The sequence below is a fragment of the Mytilus trossulus genome, chromosome 10 (genome assembly GCF_036588685.1).
Source record: "Mytilus trossulus isolate FHL-02 chromosome 10, PNRI_Mtr1.1.1.hap1, whole genome shotgun sequence".
NCBI classification, from domain to species: domain Eukaryota; kingdom Metazoa; phylum Mollusca; class Bivalvia; order Mytilida; family Mytilidae; genus Mytilus; species Mytilus trossulus.
Window position 1 is genome coordinate 37,915,545 of NC_086382.1, and position 24,742 is coordinate 37,940,286.

Consider the following 24,742-nt stretch of genomic DNA (forward strand, 5'->3'; position numbering starts at 1 on the left):
ATTGCATATATATAAATGCATAAATCATAATATATTCCACCCAAAATGTTTTCAAAACTAGGTAAATGTTTATACATTAAATCCACTCACATAACAACACCCAAATCGGCTGGAAAAAAACTATTAAAATGTAAATGTCAACTCTTTCTATTTTATATATACAAAAGATAATGTTGAGAGAAAATTAGAATTTAACTGCTGGACGAACAACTTGTGAAATTGAAAATTTGATACATTGAATAAAATTGGTTTGTCCTACAGCTATATATTTCATCATATACAGAGGTTGATAAATATGCACTCAGAAATATTCATCAAATAAAATGTATCATTGACCTGGTATATAGGTCTTTATAAACTTTTGAGTCATGCTGATTGAAGAAAAACTCAGAAATGTAGATCAAATGGCCGTATTGATCTACAATAATTTGTTCAACTTGATATTTTTTGGCAATGGATAGTGAAGCTATTCTTTTTAGACTCTTTTTAAAAGTAATATTTATATTCCTTAGGTCAGTCAGTCCCCCCTAACACCCCCCATCTCCTTACAAAAAGTTCTGGGTCCGCCACTGATATTGTTCTTCATGTATTTTACTCTAATCACTTCTTTAAAATGAATGTGTAACATAGTGAACTATGGTCATAGTGTAAATAAAAAATAAAAATGGTGTGTAAAAAATAAGTAAATGAATTTTGATTTTTGATTTTTTTATAAGCACTAACCATAAGGAGATTTTATTCTTGCTTTGGTCTTTCATGTAGTGGTCAGACAGAAATTGATACAAGATTAAAAAAATGTACTTTAGAAGTCAGTGCCAGACTAATACTATACTATAAATACAGGTTTTCTGACTTAATGCCTGACTCTCTGAAACTTGATATAATCCGAGGACATATATACCAGTAAAATATCTAACCCTAAGATGGTAATGAAGTTAGTTTACACATCATTAAAGGCTAGTTTATTCCTTAAATGATATTTGTCTGGACAATTTATCTTTGTTTGTTCAGTTTGTTGTAGAAAATCACGAAATTATCATGAAATTTACAACAAACGATCCTCAAATCAATAAACAAATTGAAAGTAAATATAACTGCTTCTAGAGAAAGTCACTTATTTGGTTTTTTACTGGTATTTTATTTCACACCTTTAAAATTTACTGCATAAATGTTTTTAACACTTACTAAAAAAAAATGATCTTTGAATTTGAGGAATGGTGTTAAAAATTCATTGAGGATGTTGGCTTTTCAGAATGAGACTTTTGATGCTAAAAAAGAAAGCACACACCTTTTTATATTTTTACCAAAGTTAACATGTTTTTCATCTCACAAACATACGTTCAAAAACATGCACACACCTTTTTATACGCCCGTCGTCTTTTAGACGGGGCGTATTATGGTATACCGTTGTCTGTCCGTCGTCCACACTTCCAACAATAACTCAAAAACACTTTCACCAATTTCCATGAAACTTAAGTGAATTGTTTTTATCTATTGACGTAAGCTCCCTTTCGTTTTTTTTTAATTTCAGATTTTAAATTTTGGATTTATGGGGCTTTATTCATAAAAAAGGGGGGATTTTCAACACTTCGGACAATAACTCAAAAAGGCTTTCACCAATGTCCATGAAACTTTGGTGAATTGTTAACATCTATTGATGTAAGCTCCCTTTCAATTTTTATAAATTTCAGATTTTAAGTTTTGGATTTATGGGGCTTTATTCATAAAAAAAAAGGGGGGTTTTTAACACTTCGGACAATAACTCATAAAGGCTTTCACCAATGTCCATGAAACTTTGGTGAATTGTTTATATCTATTGACCTTAATAGTGCCAATTTTTTGTGCATTTTTATTTATAATTTGGGGGGGGGGGGGGGGGGGGGGGGGGGGTATTTGACAGGGCTCACACTATTTCTAGTTTATCATATAAATTCATTTAAAGCATAAAAGACAAGTTAAAAGAGCAACAGGCTTATCATGCGCTAAAGCGCAGCCCTTTATTATTTATTTCTCCCACTGAGTTTAGTTTTCTAATTAAAGAGGTTCAATTTATGAAACTCAATTTTATTTAGATACGTTTTTTGGGGGGTTTTGGTTTTTTTGGAGAGGGGGTTGTAATATAGAAATCAGATTGTCTGTCTATCTAACCAACTTCTTTTTGAGATTCTCTTCCAACTTCCCTTCAAACTTTGTAGAATAAAAGAATATTATATGTAACTATTTCCGGGGTATTTCCCCATAGAGGCTTCAAATTGGAAATTTCAAAAGAACAATAGTGTCCACAAATTAAAACAAAACAATCAACTTTACCAAAGTATAAAGAAGCAAATATACATCATTTAAATAAATTTAAAGCCCCCTTTAAAGGTTTTGTGGGACTATGAGAGCCATCTTGAATGGAAAAAAAAAACATTGGCATTTTGAAATGTTGTCAGATATGGCTTCTATTATCATCTTCATAAAAGGTCCTATATGGAATTTTAAAGGGGACTCTTTGGCAGAGTGGTCCTAAGGTAGTCGAATGACTATCACTAGCCTATCAACACTGAGACTTTCATGTGCACTGAGACCACTCCAATCTTATTGACAGGGATTGTCAGTATTCCTACTGGCTATGGTGGTGGGCACTCCAGCTTCCTCCAACAATAGAAACTGACCACCATGAAATAGTACAATAGTGTTGAACACCAATCAATGAATAGATAGACTTTCCTTGATAAACAATTTAATTCATATACTGTGGATTCTTTCATATTTGTTGGTACTTATTTTCATGGGTTGTGGAAACCCTTTATTTTCATGGATATATCTGATTTCGAGGTTCTGCCAAAATCTGGATACAACTTTATAGAAAGGAGTAGGTTCAGTAAGACGACTTTTTGGCCCCAAAATATAGCAGTTTTATAAAATTGTTTAAAATGTAAACTTTTATTTATTTATAGTATAGTAGAATGGTTCTTCTACATAAAAATAGGCTGTTTTTGACATTACAATGCACAAATATTGGGAACTAGCACTATTAAGTCATGCTAAATTACTGAAATCTTCACAATTCCAGCATTTTAGTTAAATTTTAGACGGTTTCCGAGTAAAACGGGTAAAAGTTGCCGCATTCGTGTTCATCCAAAATATTGAAATGGAAGTTGTATTTAATTATAATACATAACATATATAAAGATTGAGGGGGGGCACTTTTGTTTTTAACAAAAAAACATCTGAAAAGTGACATTTTTTCGCATATTTGGTAGATTTGTCACATTTGAGCTTGAATCGGATCGCTTTTAATGACTAAATAAGTTAAAATCTTTCACATAAATTAATTGAATAATATGAAATAGACACTTAAGTGTTTAAAAAGTGGTCAAAATCCTTCATCAGATGAAATTGAAATTTGAGGCCAAAATCGGTCCTTACCTACTCCTTTGTTTTTCATTGACCATTTAAATTTGTGGTTCACCTGTACCCACAAAACCCACGAATATTGGTATCCAATGAATAATAATGAATTGTCAGTATATTTAAATCAGATGATTTTATATCATATTATTTGCTCTACAAAAAATAGAAAAAAAATATATATTATTATCCCCAATAATAATATTTTGATAGTTGAAAGCAATACATGTATTAATATTTTTATTCTTGAGGCAATTTGACAGGTTAAAATAACTACTCCAATTGAAAATAATTTTCGAATTTTCATTTCTGTATCATTTAATAAATTTGTCTTTAATCTTTTAAATGGATTTTTTTTTTAAAGTAATTATTACTTATAATCTATCAATTTATTTTATGAAAAAGGAATAGAAACACAAAATATCCACCAAAAATAATTTGAAGAAACAGTGCAAAAGATTTATTGCAGATGCCATGGCGGTCGAGTTACATCAAACTTTCTGGTCAGGCCGGGTATATTGAAATAACGGATGATTCAAAAACACATGTTCCAATAATTCGTTGTCTTGTTGTCAAAGAAATATACAAGTAAATTCACTAATCTATTTATTAAAATTCCATTCCGGACACTATTTACATAACATACAGTTTACAAAATGCATAGTTCATACATTCATTGGCACATTACTTTCACACATCACAAATGGATTTCATTACAATTCCGCATCAACATCAGCAACAGTGTCCAATACTGTGCACACCACAGAAAAACGCCACAGGCATAGTGTTCTAAACCACGCAACAGTCTGAGCGGACAAAATATCAAAAATACATACAGTTGAATAGTAATGACACAACTTTCTATGAATCTATAAGTTCTCCAAAATAAATCGACTAAAAACTGCTCAGAATGATAAATTCCTTTTAACGTTTCACAATGTATAGTTCTTTCTCACCTTCAATTCTCCTCTTTAAATAACTTTTTACATTGTATTGTTCCTAAATGTCTTGCCTTCAATCCTCCTAAAACTGAGACGGAGGGCCCTTATATACAGATTGCCACCAAAAATGCACCAACTATGCACCAACATATTTATACATAATAAAATACTACTTAAACTAACACATGCTAAAAGGCTATGACCTCTATGGAATCAGATACATTACAAACTACTTATAACTGTACTAGCTGTGATACAAAAATAAAGTGTAAAAGAACGAAACAAATGACTTTAGCAGACTGATGATAATCAAAACGTAAATATGACAAAATTAATTACAGTGGACAAAATAGCACTTGTACACAGACACCTGTCATTTCTATATATTGAAAAAGAAGACAAAATTATATAACACCAAAGATTTCTTCTATATACTGTACACAGTCAAACAGTTTTTAAAGGCAGTGCTTTAAGGCCTGACTTTTAAGTCATGAGGTTCATCTTTTCATACGCAATCTTTGCAGGGGGTCTTTTGGCCAGAAATAGATCCGGAAATGTTCGAATTTCTCCTCTTCTTTTTATGGTATAATATGGTTTTTGTTTCTTTCATTTACATTGGGGACTAAAGAAACGATCAGTGTGTATTGTTCGTTTTTTAGAACTTGTTATTAGTGTGTATTTTGCATTATAAGCAGTCAACCTGACTACAAACTATCATTATGTGTATTCCGTGTGGAAAGAGGTCGGGTCAATTTCGAGTGTTATCTGACATCTAAAGATTCTTTAATTAGTTCAGACGTTGATATAACAATGAAAAGTCGACTGAACATGATTAATACTGCATCTTCTATAATTCAAAGCGGAATTCGGTTTATGAACGAGAAACCGTAAAGCGTTTTCAATTTCGGTTCTAGTTATGTATGTTGTCCACATTTTATCCTGGTTCCCGGTATTAGCTATTTGATATATGTGATGTGTAACATTACGATCGGGTACCAGCCAATCTACGTGTGTATGTGTACATGATTTCCCGCCAAAATGACACTTCCGGCAAATGACGGATAAAACCTAATCGACGATCCCGGGTCAATGGACAAAGCCAATGCAATGTTACGCGACTCGGGTTCGCATACTTATTTTATTTATTTTGGTAATCGATCTATTTCCGGTATCATGTAATATTTATCGTCATGAACATTGATGTTTTTACTTGCTGAACATTTGTTTCTCTTACATAAATTAAACATCTCTATACGTTTTGAAATTAATTTTATGTTTTTGTTGGATTTGAACTTTGTCTTGTGTACTTTTTTACTTGTCCACGGGCAACCAAGACAAAAATAATTACTTGTCCGGTTGTTCAAATGTACGAGTCGGGCATAGCATTTCCACACCCCTGAGTTATAAAACTTTTTTTTCAGGGCACAAACCCACTTTAAAGAGACTTGTCTACTGCCATACCCATCTATTTTCATGCACCATTTGCAAGCTAGAGACTGAATGGTTTGCAAAATTAAAAATCAGGACGGTGTCCAATTAAAACAAAACATATCCAACTAAGTTGGACATCACGTGACTTTTGTGACGTATATTAGCCGCCATTTTGTTTTATATTTCTCCATATAAAATGCATATATGCTTCAATAAAGTTTAATTTTCTCTTAAACCTAATCCGTTTTCTTACTTTTGCAAATCAATCCTAGATATTCAAACATATTTCTATCAATCAAGGTTGGTCCTAACAGTTTAATTTTTGAATAAATTCGGTCAAATCGGAATCGTAAAACATGCACTTTTTCTCATCATTTCTCCGTTGACTCAATGCTAAATTACCGATACCCATGTCTACTTTTACAACAAATAAAGAAATTCTGTAAATAAAAAACAAACTTTGCAAATCGATTAAGTATATTCAAACATATAGCTGGGGAGAAATACTACTTAAAACAGTTTAATTTCAGGGCAATTTCGGTCAAACATCGATTTAAAAACGGGAATTTTCCGAGATTTTCAAAATGGCGGCTGATGTATCATATGAAAATGTTGCATCAATTCAATGATTTCTATAGTAGACTTTCCTAGATTATATTTAATTTTTCATAAAGAATCTCTGATGTTTCTGTTATTTTCCTTTAGTGATATTTCGATATCATTGATTTCAAAATGTCTTAATAATTTTTTTTTATTTTAAGTGTGACACAGGAACATTTATTTTGACAGATATTCATCCAGGAGATATACTGTTACCAGAAAATACTTTACAATATCTATAATAAAAAAAATCTCTTCTTTTTTAAAGGTGTTTTTCAAGTTTTCTGTATATTATTTTATCTTTTTTTAGAAATATATTTATTCATTTCTTTTAAAACAAATACAAAAATGTTTTCATCTTAAGAGAAACAAAACAATGTCCAATTATAATAGATAAATATTCTATACCTTTAAAATTTCATTCCTTGACCAAACAGGTGAAATCTAACTTGGGTTATAATGTTACATCATAATATATTGTCAGGTAGACGTGAAAACCAAAAGCAACCAGCTGACATTAAACATCCTGTCAGTGTGTATACATGTATTACCAGAGTTTAAATTTTGTGATATACAAAAGTTTTCATAAATGTACAAATAAATATCTTCTCCTTCCCGTGTCAAATCAGAAGAAGTATGTTTATAAACTTTAGGAAAATATGAATATTATAAAAATTTCTTTAAACAAATATTTTTTGCCTAAAAGGCATTCAAATATTTATATGTTTCTATAATTATTTCAAAGAAATATTCTGAATTAAATTTTAATTTAAATGAATTTTGATCATTGAATATGATTTTATTGTTATTTATCTTTTAATTCAATATTTAAAGCTAAATTCAGGCAATGAATCGATTTAAAGTTTAAATTGTGTAAAACAAAAGATTTATTATATACATTCCAACAGAGACGTATAATACGATTGGTCTGGTTTTAACAATATTGTATACCCGATAATATATATCGACAGAGTTATCGGTCCTGAATAGGACTGATATAGTTGGGTATGGAACTAAACTGGATGAATATTGTAGGAGAAATCTAGAGGAAAGTTTTGATTTGTGAAATTGGTTTTCCTGAAAAGTCATTCATCCTAGCCTACAGAAAGGAACTATATATTTAACTGTCCACCACCAACTGACGAGCTAATGTTGAGCTTCACATATGGAATTACTCAAAAACCAATGTCTATGTTTTCAGCACAGATTTCACAAGTTATGACAAAAGATGCATACTAGTGAATGAAAGTGGTGCAGTTCATTTTGCTTTGGTATATAGAATTGAATTACAATTGTTCATGTTATTGGAATGCTTATAAAAATAAGGAGATGTGGTACAATGTATTTGATATTTAGTGAGTTTATCAAGCAAAAGTGAATAAGAAATAGGTATAAGCAGTTACAGGTACTACTGTACAATCTCAAACAATGAGAAAAACTCATACCGTATAAAAGAGAATTTCATATTTACAAGCAAGTTTTGTTTTTGCGTTAAATAATTTTCTTCTATTGTTTTAATTGCAAATATGGGAAGTGGTTAAAATGCAATTGAGACAGCTGTTATGGCCACATAGCCTTAATTGAAATTTTCTTTTTCATTCATACCGGTAGATTTTGCCTGGAGTTCGAAACATATCTGCCAACTTTTCAAAATGCACATGGGGGTTTTACGTGAAAGATGGTCCATATAGTCATACAAAACCTTCAAGGGGGCCTTCAAATGGAAGCAGGACAAGTTGCCCCACTGGCTAATCGCCCCACTTTTTAAAAAACCGCCACAAACTGATTTATCAAATCGCCCCACATGTGAAATTGGTCAAATCATGTTTAATATTACTCCTGCCAACTCGCCCGACTTATAAAAAAACAGTAATATTTAGATTAATATATATACAATTAAAAATAAAAACTCCCACCACTTTAATGAAAACTAATCTACACAGAATACAAACAAACCGAAAATTAATTTAATTACTATTATTGATATATACTGAGATTATAATTCTAAAAAAAACCTGATTGTTGAAGAATAACTAAGTTTTGAAGCTTAGTTATTTGCATAACAATTGAAAAGTAACCAGTTAAATGTATCAAAATGCAATATAAGGAATTTAACTTATATTCAATGGAATAACATCTTTTTCCATAAGTGGGGCGAGTTGGCATTACTTAATTCATCCTGGTTAATAATATATTTATCTAGATTTCACCCATTTCCATTAGATGGGACCAGTTGGCAGGAGTAATATTAAAGGGATTTAACACAGTTCACAAGTGGGGTGATTTGGTAATCCAGGTTGGGGCAGTTTTTTTGTCGAGTCTGCGACTTTTGTCGCAGAAAGCTCGACAGGGATAATGATACGGCTGCGGCGATGTTAGCTCAGTTCTTAAAAGCTTTATATTTTAGAAGGTGGGAGACCTGGATGCTTCATACTTTGTATATGGTTGCCTCATGTTACGAAGATTCCGTCAGTCACATGTCCAATGTCCTTGACCTCATTTTCATGGTTCAGTGACTACTTGAAAAAAAAGTTAAAATTTTTTGTAATGTTAAATTCTCTCTTATTATACATGTAAGTAATTGGATAACTATATTTGGTATGTGCGTACCTTGCAAGTTTTCACTTGACCTCGACCTCATTTCATGGATCAGCGAACAAGGTTAAGTTTTGGGGGTCAAGTCCATATCTGAGATACTATAAGCAATAGGTCTAGTATATTCGGTGTATGGAAGCACTGTAAGGTGTACATGTCCAACTGGCAGGTGTCAGCTGACCTTGACCTCATTTTCATGGTTTAGTGGTTATAGTTAAGTTTTGTGTTTTGGTCTGTTTTTCTTATACTGTTTGCAATAGGTCTCCTATATTTTGTGTATGGCATGGTTGTAAGGTGTACAGGTCTACCTGGTAGGTGTCATATGACCTTGACCTCATTTTCATGGTTCAGTGGTTTAAGTTAAGTTCTTGAGTTTTGGCCTTTTTTTTCTAATACTTTATGCAATAGGTCAACTATATTTGGTGTATGGAAATATTTCATGATTTACATGTCAGTCGCACAGGTTTTATTTGACCTTGATCTCATTTTTTACGGTTCATTGCTCAGTGTTAAGCTTTTGTGTTTTGGTCTGTTTTTTCTTAAACTATAAGCAATTAGTCAATATTATTTGTTGTATGGAAGAATTGTAAGCTGTACATGCCTACCTGGCATGGTTTATCTGACCTTGACCTCATTTTCGTGGTTCAAAGGTCAATGTTTAGTTTTCTTGGTTTATGTTAAGATTATGTGACAGTTGTAAAAACGCTTTTTTATTAGGACTATCAACAGAATATCAATGATTAGTAAAGAAGGCGAGACATTTCAGTGTGTGCACTCTTGTTTTTAAAGTGAGGCGAGTTAGTGAAAAAGTGGGGCGATTTGTCATGGATTCCCTTCAAATATATTCCAATGTGGTTTTTGGCTTCTTCGTGCATTAACAAGCTCATAGCCATTGTTGAATTAATTGTTTTCCTTAAAATAGTCGACAAAATTGCTCTCACAAAATTTCCATTTGGGAGCCTTGAGCTCGATGGGGGAAATACTCTGCAAATACTGACAGTTGACAGGTATGGTCATCAAAAAAGTTGACATGTTACTATGTACATTTACCATTATGTTACTTGATGTCCTTGCTATACACACAGAACAGAGACTAGTCAATCTTTGTGAACTATTTTTTATGGGAGTCATAAAATATGTGTATACAATCAATAATTAAAAATAGTCTATTTATATTGAAAAGGAAAAGTTCTTATATGTCTAAAGAAGAGGGACGAAAGACACCAAAGGGACAGTCAAACTCATAAATTTAAAGCAAACTGACAAGGCCATGGCTAAAAATGCATTTCATGGGAGGCACAGAAAATATACTGTAAACAGTAGACTAGATATAGGTGAACTAGGTACAAAAGAACTCTAAATCTTAAATTCTACAAACCACCTCTGTTCTATGGAAGATAATGATATAACTGGACTAGAAATACACACAACCTGTAATTAACTGCCTTTACAGCGCTTTCGCGCTTTGATTTTTTATGGAAACAAAGTCAAAAAATTATCTTTTAACTTTTCAAGTGTAGTTGTGTAACTAAAAGACAAAAAAAAAAAAAGAAGACAAAATTTGTTTTATAGAAGACTTGAAATGCATACAGTTAGATCAATGGATATATCTGTTTGTGAATAAGACTGATCAAAGGCTTAAAAAGCTTTCAAGGCTTTTTGTGGCCTTGAACTTTGTCTAATGTTTATCCATTAACCTATTAAGTTTACTTAAAAAGTATAGGAAAGCCATCTGAGACAAAAAGTATGTTTAGATTATATAACTGAAGTCCTACTTATAAATAATAACAGAATACTTTTGAGCGAAATATCAATTAACCAACAGAATAATATTGTAGTGGCAAATGCATCACACATTGAATACTTACTCATTAAAATCAAAGAGTGGTATAGTAAGACTAACTAAGATTAAATACACAACTTAGTAGGGACCTTGATTTTCCTTCACATGGCATCCAGTGGCAAATATTGCATGCATATTCATAACCATTGGGGTTTGGAAAGCATTTGGTTTTAAGTTTTAATTTGATACTAATATAATTTAGTTTCTATTTTGGCTATTGTTAACAGTGACAGATCTAGACATTTTCAGAAGTGGGAGCCCGCTTCAGTCACACTTTAGTGATTCCCTCTATAAGCAACCAAAAAGCCCCCCCCCCCTAAATCCGTCTCTGGTTAACACAATTTGGGGTTAGTTGATCTCTTCACTTAGAAAGTCTAACAACACCTTGCAAAGAAAATGATATTATTTCAGAAATACCTATATGAGGTTTTATGAGGTTTTACTAGTAAAACTTGAGTTCAAAAAGTATGGTATCTGATTTTACAACCATGAAGTGGAGAACTAAAATATTTTGTTAGCTTTTATTTAAGAATTAGAGCATTTGTTTAGAAAACTGTATAATCCATTGAAAGAAGTTAGATAGTAACTTGCTTTTATCCCCTTTAAATTACATTCAATCCAGGCTTAAGTGTACTTGCAATAACAATAATCTTGAAAAGCGAATTGATGTTATGTCAAAAGTATGAGGAATTGTTTTGTTTTTAGATATTGATTAATGGCATTCTGTAATGGTTGTATGTTTGTTTTAGTGAAAGGATCATTTGCTAACTCTTGTCATTCAGTTAATTTTACAAGTTTTGTTTTGAAATCTGATTTCTGTATCTGGTTAGGGGAACCTATTTAGTACTATCTATGCTTTTACCAGTTGTTGTATGTATATTTGTAATAAGGTCATGCAAATTAATTTTTTTTCTTTTTTTCTCTGAAAAGATAATTTTGGTAAGCAACATCTGAAATTTGGTGAAAGACAGGTGTTTTTTAGTTGTAACCTACACAACTTCTGTTTTCAAAAGCAAAAAAAAATGTATTCTTTTGTGAACTTGGTGTGTCAGAGCTGGTGGCATTTATATTTAAAATTGTTGATTTCTTTAGTTTGAAAAATGGTTCAGAAAGTTTTCACAGAATGACATTAAAAAAAAAAATTTAGCTTCCAAAATTTTGAGTCAACGAATCTTTGAATCAATTTGGGGTGGCCTTATAAGCAGTTATCATATCATCATGTGTGAAATTAAAGTTTACCTACAAATTTAATCCCATTTAAATTGCTTATTGGCTCACATAAGATCTGTTTGACCATCCAGAAAGTTTGTATCTTAATCAAATTGATGGTCCAGTAAATGTCTACTGTGAGTGTTTGCTGGATCCCATGATAAGCTTTATATTGTATACATGTGTTTTTTCAGCTTAATTTGGCCAATTAAAGAAAGTTTCTAGCATAAATCTTTATTCTGGTATGATATGTTTACTATTAACAGTGTGATTAGAAGTTTTTAGGATTTAGTGAATGTGTGCAGTTATTACTTGCTTGCAATAGTTTTTTTTCTCAAGATTATGTGCATAATTGGGAATTTAACCGCAGCAGATTTGAAATTGAGTGTAATTTTCAGTTTACCTGTAGACTAAATTAAATAACTTCAAATAGCCTTTTGAAAGGTCACTTGAAAATAGTTGAGTATTATATAATTTTAACCAAGAAAAAATTAGTTTGACAATTGGCTGCATGTACTCTATAACAATGAATTGAAGACTATACAAATTATGGTGCATTCAACACCATGTTACATGCAAAGGCAAAATATTGAATAAAAGATAGAAGTCAAATGAAGCTAAGATAATGATGTTATGGCCTTATTAACACCAGTTGGGAGTAACATTCAAATTGTTCATTCATAGTGAAACATATATCATAGTGGTTCAATTTACAAGAGAATTTAACAGTTTTTTAAAAGTTATATATTCATGATGGCAGATAAATTCCATCATGTTGTGATAGAAGCGCTACGAAGGTAAGCACCAATAATAATTGTAGAATTTTTAAATTTTATGTTTGGAAGCAATACAAATAAGGTGATATCTCCATTTTCATAGCAATCAATGGTCTTTTTGTTCCCAATGAGTTGCTAGCTCTAACTATGGATTTATCTATTTGTCGTTGATACCAAATTTTTGTCCCATTCCGCAAAACTTGGTATCTTATGAACAATAATGAATCCACAGTGTAAATTGAGTAGAGTCATGGTGTAGTGGTTAGTGCATTGGACTACTAACACAAAGGTTCCTGGTTCAATTCTTATCTGGGATGAAAATTTCAGGGACTGAATTTTTGGCTCTCCCTTGACACCATTTGCGAGAATGGTCTTGAGGAAACGATGATAGACCGTCGGAAGGGGACGATAAATGGCTAACCCGTGTTAAGAGATAGCCATATCTCTTGCACGTTAAAGACACCCTTGTAGATTTTGAAAAAGAGCCGGCTAATGCCGCTACAAGGCAACACCCACACCCGCAAAGTGGAAAGGGATTAATATAAGTTGCAAAAACTTGTTTCCAAATCCACTATAAATAAATATGTTTAAACTAATTGACTTAAAACTTATGAAAAGCCAAGTTAAGGACAACATCACAAATACAATGAAGGATAACAAATTAATTTTCATAGTTTTTTCAATGATCATAAGATTTCATTGCTCACTTTTTAAAATTGAGTGTTCTGTTTGGTTTTCTGCAAGACTAGTACCAATAAACCAGCAGTATATGATTCTGACACTGCATAAACATTTGATGAAATGTCTTTAAATTGTAGTAAGTGCCTGTAAACTAGTATGTTACAATTTTTCTTTCTTTTTCAGTATCCACCAGTTAACAGAATCTGAAATAGAGGTATGTTTGTATCTTAGTTTGCTATAGATAATCTTAATTTATCCGATTGAGAGTCAAATGCCTGTGTTTTTGTAAGTCTTAATGAATTTGCTTGTCATTCAAATGTATGTGTTAAGTAAGCCTTAATGGTTCTGCTTGACATGCTAATGCATGTGTAATGCATTTAATGATTTGTTTGCATTCCTCTTAATTGTGCAATATTACCGTCAAGACATAAACAAAAAGCCAAAAAAAACTGTTAAATTTACTAAAACTTGTGTTATTAATTGGAAATGTTAGTACAAAATATCTAGATGAAGGTTACCAGTTAGTAAAATTTTGGCCACGAGCATCACTGATGAGACATGTATTGTCGAAATGTGCATCTGGTGCAAGAAAATTGGTACCGTTCATTTTATTAGTACAAAGATCAGGAAAATGTTTGGTAGGATTGACGGTTTTTAGTCAGTTCTTGTATATTGCTGTTCACGTCTTTTACCTAAAAATTGAATCACATTTTGAGACCCAGTAGCAATTTACAGTAAAATCATACAAGGAACTTGGTTTTCATGTCATTTAGTTCTACAATTCATTGAATGTGATTTAACTGTAATATCAGGTGTTCGAGTTTGCATGATTCAGAAATTTAATGTCTGTAAATAGTTCTTCTTTTACTGCTATATCAGGTGTACGAAGATATACATGATTTAGAATTTTAAGGTCTATAAATAGTTCTTCTTTTACTGCAATATCAGGTGTACGAGGATATACATGATTTGGAAATAGGATGCCTATAAATAACTCCTTTTTCATCAATTTTTAGGAGTACCCCTTCCACAAGTCAATCGACTGATTTCAATATAAACAGACTAAATTCTTTCTCCACATTTAAATGTGCACTGCTTGAGTATAATAATGTTTTAAACTTCAATGTGAAAGAGAATTTTAAGGAGATCAAGCACAAGCTGTGTCGGAACATACTTGTCATTATAGAATTAAAGTTGATAAATGAATTATGTAAATGCAAGACAGATTACGTTTGGCAGCTTTCCTCTTAATCTGACAGGTTCTTTAGCACCTCATTAGCTTTTTGTAACATGAAATTAACATCGGAAAACTATACACATCCATACATACATTGATGAAGTTCAAAAGCTATATTTTTTTCCAGCTTATTCAGCCTAAAATACTTTTCTTCTTACTATGCTTTGTTGAAATTTCATACACTCAATTCTTTTGCCTTTAAATTGTGCATGTCTTGTGAAAAAGATAGTTAATGTGTGGGTATTTTTTTTTTTTGGCTTTTGATATTGAGGGGCATTATGTTTTCTGTCTGTTCGTCAGTCTGCCTGTCTATCCTATATCAGATTAAAGTTTTTGTTTTAAGTAGTAAGTTAATCATCAATTTGTAGTCAATCAATTTGATAGTGGATTATCACGTCAAGTATGATGTAAAATAATAAGATGAATCAAACATGCCCAGATAACGAAGATTCAAGATGCACAGCACCATATTTTTTATATTATTTCTTCATAGACAGAAAAAAAAATAATAGTCATTCCTTTTAAAAATATATTTGCACAAACATCTGTGAATAACAACCTTTCAACACATTAACATTTCAAAATAAACTATAAACGATTAAATTGCATGAAAATAACCCTGGCCTTCTGCACCTTGAAACAGATATTGCTTATTCCTGCATACATAATGGGATGTATTGTGCAGCAACCTTTCAACACATAAACATTTTAAAATAAAACTGATTATCAAATTGCATAAACATAAGCCTGCCCTTTCCACCTTGAAGGAAACAGATATTGCTTTTACCTGCGTAAATAATGGAATGTATTGTGCAATTAACACAATGGTAAATGCAGTTGTAAACAGATTGATTCAAATTCTTTGTGGAAGGTCTTTTAAGTATAAATGTGTTATGATCGTGTGATGGTAATATTATGTATGCAAGGTATAAGGTTAAGAAACATATAAAGTTTGACAAAAGGCAGATTTACTGGTCCATTTATGGTTTTATTGGGTTTTGGAATAATGTCATTGTACTCAATACCTTCTTTCATTCATGCCTATACTTTATGATTATACAATTGAAATTATTTTGTTGATGCCTGTACGTAAAAAATATTCCTTATGTTATTTTATGGTAGTGTGCTCACTTTGAGATTTGGGATGATGAGTTTAATTCCAGCCTGATCAACCCCAGCAATAGGCAGATCCAAGGGGGGTCCAGGCCCCCTTTTGTTGGAAAAATTTGGTTGATTATATAGGGAATCACTGAAGCATGACTGGAGTGGGTCCCCCTTAATATGAAAGGTTCTGGATCCGCCACTACTCATGGTAAAAGATTTGGGATTTGCTTATTATATCTAATGACACAGCATTTAGGAATGTAAGACTTGTTGATTATGAGTCAAAATAAGTCAGTTCAGGGATATGGTAGTAAGTTGAATCTGTCATGTGATTAAAATGTAGGCATCGTCACTTCCATCACATGTGAAGTGAACTTGTGAAAAAGTTTGATCTTATACTGCATAAAATGGAATATTAAAATCTTATATGTTGGTCACCCTTCCTTCAGTAGTACAGGAATTGAGATTAAGTACTTATGAAACATAAATTTATTTCTCAACTACCCTGCAGAATGACGATTCTAAAATTGCTTGAATTTTTTAATGAGTATGGATACTGGTGAGCCTTCTATCTTGTAAATGATGTCATCAAGGCGTGCCAAATTGACCATATTTTCCGGTGAAAGACATAATTCAAGAAATGACCTTTAATGTTTTGGTTAGTTGAGTTGTCTTCCTGTGGGCAATTACCATATAAACTAGCATGTTAAAATTCTTCTAAGCATCTCAGCTAGTTTAAAATATATGGAAGCAGTCTTTACTATGAACTATTAAATCTACAGGACTGGAGCTCAATTTTAGAAAATATTTAGTTGGATTCTGTTGGCCTGTAGATATGATTTTTACAGGCCTGAGAGCAATTTGTCTAGCCTGGGCTGTCTGGGCTGCCACTCAGCGTGAAGACTGTGGAAGGGTTCATAATCAAATCAAGTTCTCATCCTGTTATATGTGTAATATTTGCCACTGAATGAATAGAATATAGAGAAATATAAACATGATTCTTATTTTAACTTTGCAGAATAAGTTTACCAGTCTTTCATTAGCCTTCAAAACAGATAAATTGACTTTAGAGAAAAGACTAGAAATACAAGAAAGATACAGAGATTTATCAGAACAAAATGTTGACAAAGAAATTAAAGGTCTTAGGACCTCTTTGGAGGTTTGTATTACTAAAAATTGTTGACTAAAAAGTAATATCACATATATGATGAACTCCGAGGAAAATCAAATGGCAAAATCAAAAGCTCAAACACATCAAACTAAATGACAACAACTGTCATATTCCTGAATGAATAGAAAATGTGTAGGATTTAACAAAACTTGATATTTATGTTATTTCTTGGTGTCAAATTTTATGAAAAATTGATGCGTCATATAAGCATGTACCACTTTGTATGAATCAGTACTTATTATGTGTTTCCATAATCATATAAAAAAGGGGAACCATGGTTCTTCTTGAGATCTATGTTGTTTTCTGGTTGATGAAACATGACTTTAAAATAAATAAATGTTTCTGTGCCTCATATAAAAAAGTGAAAACATAGTTCTTCTTGAGATCTATATTGTTTTCTGGTGTTAAAACAGATAAATACAAAATGACAATGTAGAATATACTGTGGATTCATTTATTTTCGTGGGTACCAATTTTGTGGATTAATGAAAACTTGCATATTCGTGGATATTTAATTTCATGGTTTTACTGAAGTCTGCACACAAACCTATAGAGTATTCATCATTCGTTCAACATTTAATTTCGTGGTTTAACTGTACCGACGAATTCCAAAAAAATTGGTATCCATCAAATAATACTGAATCCACAGTAGGTCTACAATATAGGGCAAACAGTTTGTTTCTCCAACAGCCATTTCATATATTGTTAAGAAAGATGTATTTTAGGGTTATCAGTATCATACAAAGTTCCTGTTGTTTTTCTGACGGTTATTGCCTCATTAAAATTTTCTAACAGTTATAGCCTCATTAAGTTAAGATAAAAGTCACTTTGGAAATTAGTTTGACTATTAAATGGATGCAAATCATTTAAATAGCAAAATGGTATGTAATTCAAGTTTTATAGTAAAATGTTAACACCTTTTACAATCTCAAACAGAGAAATAATACATTTGGAAAAATTTATAGTGTAATAAAGTATTATATTATCATATACTTGGAAACTTTGATTTTAAAAAAACATCTTTTTATGCTAGGATTTCAATGAAAATTGATATATAGGTATAATATGCTATTCCAAAGTGATTCCCAGTGAACAAAAAGTAAAATAAGAAAATACTGAACTCTGAGGAAAATTCAAAACAGAAAGTCTCTAATCAAATGGCATAATCAAAAGCTCAACCACATCCAACGAATGGATACCAAGTGTCATATTCCTGACTTAGTACAGGCATTTTCTTATGTCGAAAATGGTGGATTGAACCTGTTTTTTTAGCCATATGCAATTTTCAAAATGGTAAACTTAATTGTTTTAAAAAATTTCTATTATCCACTGTACAGACTATCAGCCAGTTACCAGAATGTGTCGATTCCCAAGTACAAGATGTATTGAAGAAGATCAGACGACATATAGATGTACTGGAACAGACATCAACAAAAGTTTCCAGTAGGGCAGAAGTATTTGGTGCTGTTCAACAAGTAATTATCATTATTTCTTTTGTATATAGAAAAAAGAAGATGTAGTAGGATTGCCAATGAGACAACTTTCCACAAGAGACCAAATGACACAGAAATTTACAACTATAGGTCACCTAATAGACCACTTTCAAAATTGTGCATTTTACAGTAAATTTCTTATTCTTGTGTTATAATATCACTTGTTCAATGACATCATTTACCCCAGTTGACCTCTGGTAAACCAGTGTAACTTGCTTATGAAAAACCAACTAAAGATTGCTCCATTGAAATATTTGCTGCATTGCCTTCTAAAGGTAAAAACAGAAATGAAGATGAAAATAAGGAGATGTGATATTATTGCAAATATGCTACTGTGGATTCATTATTATTTGTTGAATACCAATTTTCGTGGGTACAGGGGAACCAGGAATTTAATTGTTCAACAAATTGCAAATTGGCTGTACAGTATGATTGACTGCAGACTTTTGGAAACCACAATATATAATATCCAATATCTATGAAAACGCAAGTTTTTCTCTAGCAACAGAAATTGGTACCCACAAAAATCTGCAGTAGCTATTCATCAGAGACCAAAGTATGAGGATTTAAACAACTACTGTGGATTCATTATTATTCATTGGGTACCAATTTTCTTGGGTACAGGGAAACCATGAATTTAAATGTTCAACGAATTGTAAATTTGCTGTATGATTTAATGCAGACTTTTAGAAAACCACAAAATCAAATATCCACGAAAATGCAAGTTTTCTTCAATCTACTAAAATTTTTACCCATGAAAATATATGAATCCATAGTATAGAGCACTGTAAGGTTTCAGTTATGAGTAAAACCCTTACTATATAAAAAGCCCTGGCATGAAAATTTAAAAAAAAAAAAAAAAGTGTCAACAACAATTATTTTGGTTTATGTTTTTCCTTTCACTCAAAATCAATAAAGGGATACTGTAAATTCAGAATTTAATTGCATGCATTTATTATTGTGTTTTTGTCATTTTAGACTAAATGAGATTTTATTTTTTGCTATATTGAGAAAAATCCTGTTTTATTCATATAAAAAAAATCAAAATTCGAGTTTAAATTATTGTAATTATAATCCTGTCTCATTTTTCACAATAATTAAAACATCACAATAATTTTTGAATTTACAGTAATCATCAAGGGACTAGTAGCATGCAGTACATCTTTTTTTTTCTATAGTATGCAAAATGAATTTAAGTAAAAATAAGAATGGATTTTAACAATAAGAAAAATGAAATTTAATCATAGGAAAATCTAATTGTAATTACAGGAGAAAAGAATGAGCAAAGCAATAGAAGTGATGATAGCTCATGTTGAAAATCTAAAAATGGCGTATGAACAAGAACATAAGGAACTTGAAGAAGCTAGGTAAGGCTTTATAAAATGTGTAGATTTTCAGACACTTCTTTCTGGTTGGCTAATACTTTGAATTTTAAAATATTTTGAATGTGCTTAAAAATGTTCATGTTAATCACCAACAATCCATCATTTTAAAGCAGGAAGACTTCAAAATTTGTAACAAATCCATTTTTACTCATGGCTATTTACAATGGTTTGAAAAAATTATAATATGACTTTATTTTTTTAGGAAACTTATTCAGGATGGTCGCCCATTTGGACACACTTTCGATTCAGGTACACTTTAATGTGAATTTTCTTGCTTACTTAGTTGCATATTCTAATGGCTATAAACATACCACATCTTATCAGTTCTGTTCTTCTGCCATGGGATTTTCCTATACAACTTTTAATTCTTAAACAAAGAAAGAGTAAGAGAAAATTCATATACATGTTTATGAAAAATTAATGATGTGTGTTATCAAATTAGTTTGAAAAATAAAGATTTATATATCATATAGAGAATTTTTGAAAAATCAATGTAGTAAGATTTAAGGGTTCATTTATTAAAAAAAATTATGAGGTCATATAGTTTAGGCATTGGAAGCCTATATAAGATTTATTTAAAGTGGAAGTAAAAAAAGTAAATAACACAACATGTTATTGCAAAACCTCAAAAGTTTATACCTGCTAATATACAAATAATTTGATGTGTTATTCTGCATTATGAAGAGTGGTATGATTACATGTACTAACGAGACAAAATCATAAATGGCACAACTTTTACTGCACCATTTCAACAATAAATGTCTCAACAGTGACGCTGTAGGCCAAAACATTTGAAAATATAAAAACCTCATGCAAAAGGCGAAGAACTGATCAACCAAAAATGACTTGCTACTGTAAATTCAGAAATTATTGCGAGGTTTTTATTATTGCGAAAAATGCGACAGAGTTGTTTTACGCAATAATTTTTAGTCGCATTTTGAAGTATTTTTTATGAATTAAAACAGGATTTTTCTCAAAATCGTTACAATTAAAATCACATTTAAGTCTAAAATGACAAAATCACAATAATAAATGCACCCATTAATTTCTGAATTTACAGTATTTGGCTGGTGAAACCCTTGGGGACTATCAGTCCACTACTATCCACTAGGTTTCAAATGAGGAAGTACAAACCATTGTTTTTATAACATTTTATGTAATTTCTTTACTTTCAGATTCTTCTGGATTTGCTTCACGGAGGTCTGCATCAGTTTGTCAAGGAATTGGTGTAACAAAAGTAAGTCATATAGGGATGGAACACATTCTTCTTTAACCTTAACTGTCTGTTTAGTTCATGTCACTTGGTGATGGAAGACAAATTATAATTCAAATATAGAATAATTAGATATAAGAAGATGTGGTATTAGTGCAAATGAAACAACTCTCCATCTAAGTCACAATTTGTAAAAATAAATCATTATAGGTCAAAGTATGGTCTTCAACACAGAGCCTTGGCTCACACCGAACAGCAAGCTATAAAAGCCCCAAAAATGACTAGTGTAAAATCATTCTGAGTGGAAAACCAACTGTCTGATCTATATAAAAAAACGAGAAACACTTATGAACCACATAAACATATGAAAGCTACTGATCATCCGAGTCCTGACTGAGGACAGGTGCACACAATTGCCGCAGAATTAACCTATATAAAAAAAACATATGTTGTCTTGAAATCAAAGTTATCTATGCAGCATTTTTCTCAATGCATGCTAAGGCCTAAAAAAAAAAAATGTTGTGTTTCTGATCACCCCCTTGAAATTTTTAAGGGACAGTAGGTAGGTTTTTTTTTTTTGTTTTTTTTTTTTAATATTATGCTTCATTGCTGTCTCAATTTTTTATTATTGTGTGAGTTTTTATCAGCAATATCCATTCATTTTCTTTTGTATTTTATATATTATATGATAACTTGTATAGTAGTTTACCCCCTTTTAAAATACCCCTGAAAAAAAAAACTAAGTCCATAACTAAAAAAATTTGGGCAGCTCTTCCCCATGGAAATAAGCTTTTTAATTGTCAGATTTGTAACATTTGGGGTTAATTTTAAAAACAATAACTCCTACTCATTATTGATCATGACATAACCAATGTGAACTCTAGAAATTGGGCTTGGGGTGATCTGTATTAATGTTAAATATTGTAGGGCATTTATATATGGTTGAAGAACTTATACATGAATCATTTATTTTTGATATTTTATGAAAAGAGTATTTACTCTTAATTATTATATTTTCTCAATTTCAACACTTGTGTCCAGCAAATAACCCGTACAGGGCCCCATTTCTGCTTTGCATCTATATAAGAAACTAACGAGGTTTTACTTCACTGTCAAACTGCATATCAAAGGCAACTCATTACATATCTACTGTTAAAATAATTGTAAACTGTAAAGTATTGTTTAAAAGCTTATTTTAATCAAAGCTTAGCAATGTACAGTGTACATATTATGTCATAGAAACAAATCTATTTTTAGAACAGTTTATTTTCTTATCCCAGGTAAAGGAAAGTCGGATGCAAATAAACTAAAACAAAATGTGTTTATAATCTTTATTAAAAGAAACAAAATAAAATAACACATGACACTAGACAAATAATTTTTATTAGAATAAATCAACATTCAGTATGTTGTATGTGGATTACAGACGTTAATTGTTTTCTTTTGGGGCGATAAAAAGATCGAGGGACTTAGAATTTTTTATTTTCTTTCAGAAAAAAACGGTTGGTAGGTATAAAAGTTAATTTTTTTTCCACATCAGCTTTAAAAACTTTTGAGTCGGGGGTCTGAAGGACGGTCGGTCGGGTGACCGGAAACACAACATTTATTTTTTTAGGCCTAATCAAAGATTTTGACAATATTTGGTTATTGTAGTTCTACTGAATCACTTTGTAAAGGCAAAATCATGAATTTTGGACATCTAGAGGTTGCATTTCTGTAAATATTGACAATGCAGTTTCCCATAGGAACTCCTTTTACGGCTAAAACTGTACCACTTTTACTATGAAGTTTTGAAAAAAATCTTATCCTAGAATTGAAAGTTCATATGCACCACAATTTTTTTCAAAGGTCATAATATAGGGCTGTGCGGCATATTTTCAACATTTAAATGCCCTGAACTTCTCAGAGTTTAAACTTACACTTAACTTTTTTAACTACTCCTACCTCGAATGAAAGGTTACCACATATTTCAATGTAAACAATATGCACATGTTTATTTACTGGTAACATTCCCAAGTTCTGTCTCTGTGATATGGAACACAGAGAGCATAACTAGGAACCAGTATGTAAACAAAATTAATTTTCTATGAATAATCAATTTCTCCCCAAAAGAGGCGTGTTTTGAGAAACAGCTGCATTTACAAAGTGCAACCCTAGAGGGATATGTGAAAATCTGATGAACCTTTAATCCTTTGAAGATCATAAATAAGTTCGAAGAAACGAAGATAAGAATGGCAAATAGAGCTCCATGTTGTAAATACATGTACCCATAAAAACTACAAACTAATTTTGTTATTCTTTTCAGACTGCCCGGCGGAGAGTGAGCGAGAGTACTGGTCCAAGAGTAGGATCTAATGGAACATTATCACATTCTATGTCCCTGGTAAATATCAGAATCAGAATTCATTTTGTAGAAATAGCATGATCGCGTAAATATTTATAGCCAATTCGAATACAATAATTATGTTACATACATGTATTGAAATAGCTTATGACTGTTTTTGTGATTAGCATTTTATTGGGTAAAGAAATAGTAAAAAGTGAAGGAGTGAACTTATTTTTCAAATAAATACTAGCCTCACTACAAAATGCTGTTTTACAAAATGCTGTTTTACAAAATGTCATATTTTCTATGCATTACTAAAAAAGAGGAAATGTAGAATTCCTTCTTGCCAATTTAATCTGCTTAATGTTATATATATATATATCAGTACTCTGAACAGCATGTTTTTAATTTTTGTCCATTTTATTTCTGTTTTCTAAATGTACACTTAAATAGCTTATTCAACGAAATTAATTTTATATAGCATGCATTCAACTTCTTTTTCACACTATGCTCTACCCTCTTTTAGTGATATTTTAATTATGTTTTATTCATAACTGTCACTGTCGGTAAGATTTGCAATAATAATTTTTCGTTATTATTGTTAGCCAAAAAATCTGAAAGAATACGATAAGAGTCAGGTAAAATGGAATGAATTTTGCACTAAAATTTGAACTGATGTTTGGTAGCTTTGATATTTACATCATTTACACAATCCACCAAAAATCATTTTTAATATGAATTTCATTTAAAATGAATACTGGGTGCAACAATTTTTTACAAGTATCACAAAACACAAATTACACATATAACATTAGACAATTAAAAAACAACCCAAAGCTGGAATGGACCAGACTCAATCTCTGTAACAATAATTCTACTCTAATAGTTCAAATTTGCCATGGGTCAAATACCATATTTTTAGGTGTCCTGAATAATCTCTTCATTATTCCTTCTCATGAATATAAACATTTACTCTTATCAAAAGTTAAACCAGAAATTTGGGACTTATTTTTAATAATAATTTTGAGATATATTAAGATTAATATTTTTTGGTGAGTCCTTCATAACTAATAGGTTTATTACTAAAGTTATAGCACATAAAAATAAAATCATGAATAGATTTTTACAGGGTATGGGGTTTTCAGTTAAAATTTGGTGAAATTAGATATCTCTCACAATCATAAGAATGAGTTAGCATGTATCAATAAATTATACTCTATGAGTTTCTATGTGTGTTTGCACTTACAGCTGATTCCATTGAGTGTGTAACTAAAGGTAACATCTTTGGTTAGCTTGCTTGTTAGCTGAACTGTGAAGTCATTATTAGGTCAGGTATACTAC

General features: G+C 31.2%; 1 protein-coding gene across 6 annotated transcripts in view; it reads left to right on the forward strand.

Moving 5' to 3' along the window:
* LOC134687308 (inositol 1,4,5-triphosphate receptor associated 2-like) overlaps positions 1-24,742 on the forward strand; it is a 126,824-nt gene that overhangs the window by 94,251 nt on the left and 7,831 nt on the right. For 5 of the 6 annotated variants that reach the window (XM_063547484.1, XM_063547488.1, XM_063547486.1 and 2 more), the window contains 7 exons: positions 13,656-13,686; positions 16,832-16,972; positions 18,322-18,459; positions 19,747-19,844; positions 20,065-20,111; positions 21,038-21,099; positions 23,381-23,458. In XM_063547484.1, the coding sequence (XP_063403554.1) occupies positions 13,656-13,686; positions 16,832-16,972; positions 18,322-18,459; positions 19,747-19,844; positions 20,065-20,111; positions 21,038-21,099; positions 23,381-23,458 (595 nt within the window). Of the gene's footprint in view, positions 1-13,655; positions 13,687-16,831; positions 16,973-18,321; positions 18,460-19,746; positions 19,845-20,064; positions 20,112-21,037; positions 21,100-23,380; positions 23,459-24,006; positions 24,040-24,742 lie in introns of all 6 variants that reach the window. The other variant, XM_063547487.1, reaches the window with a different exon arrangement.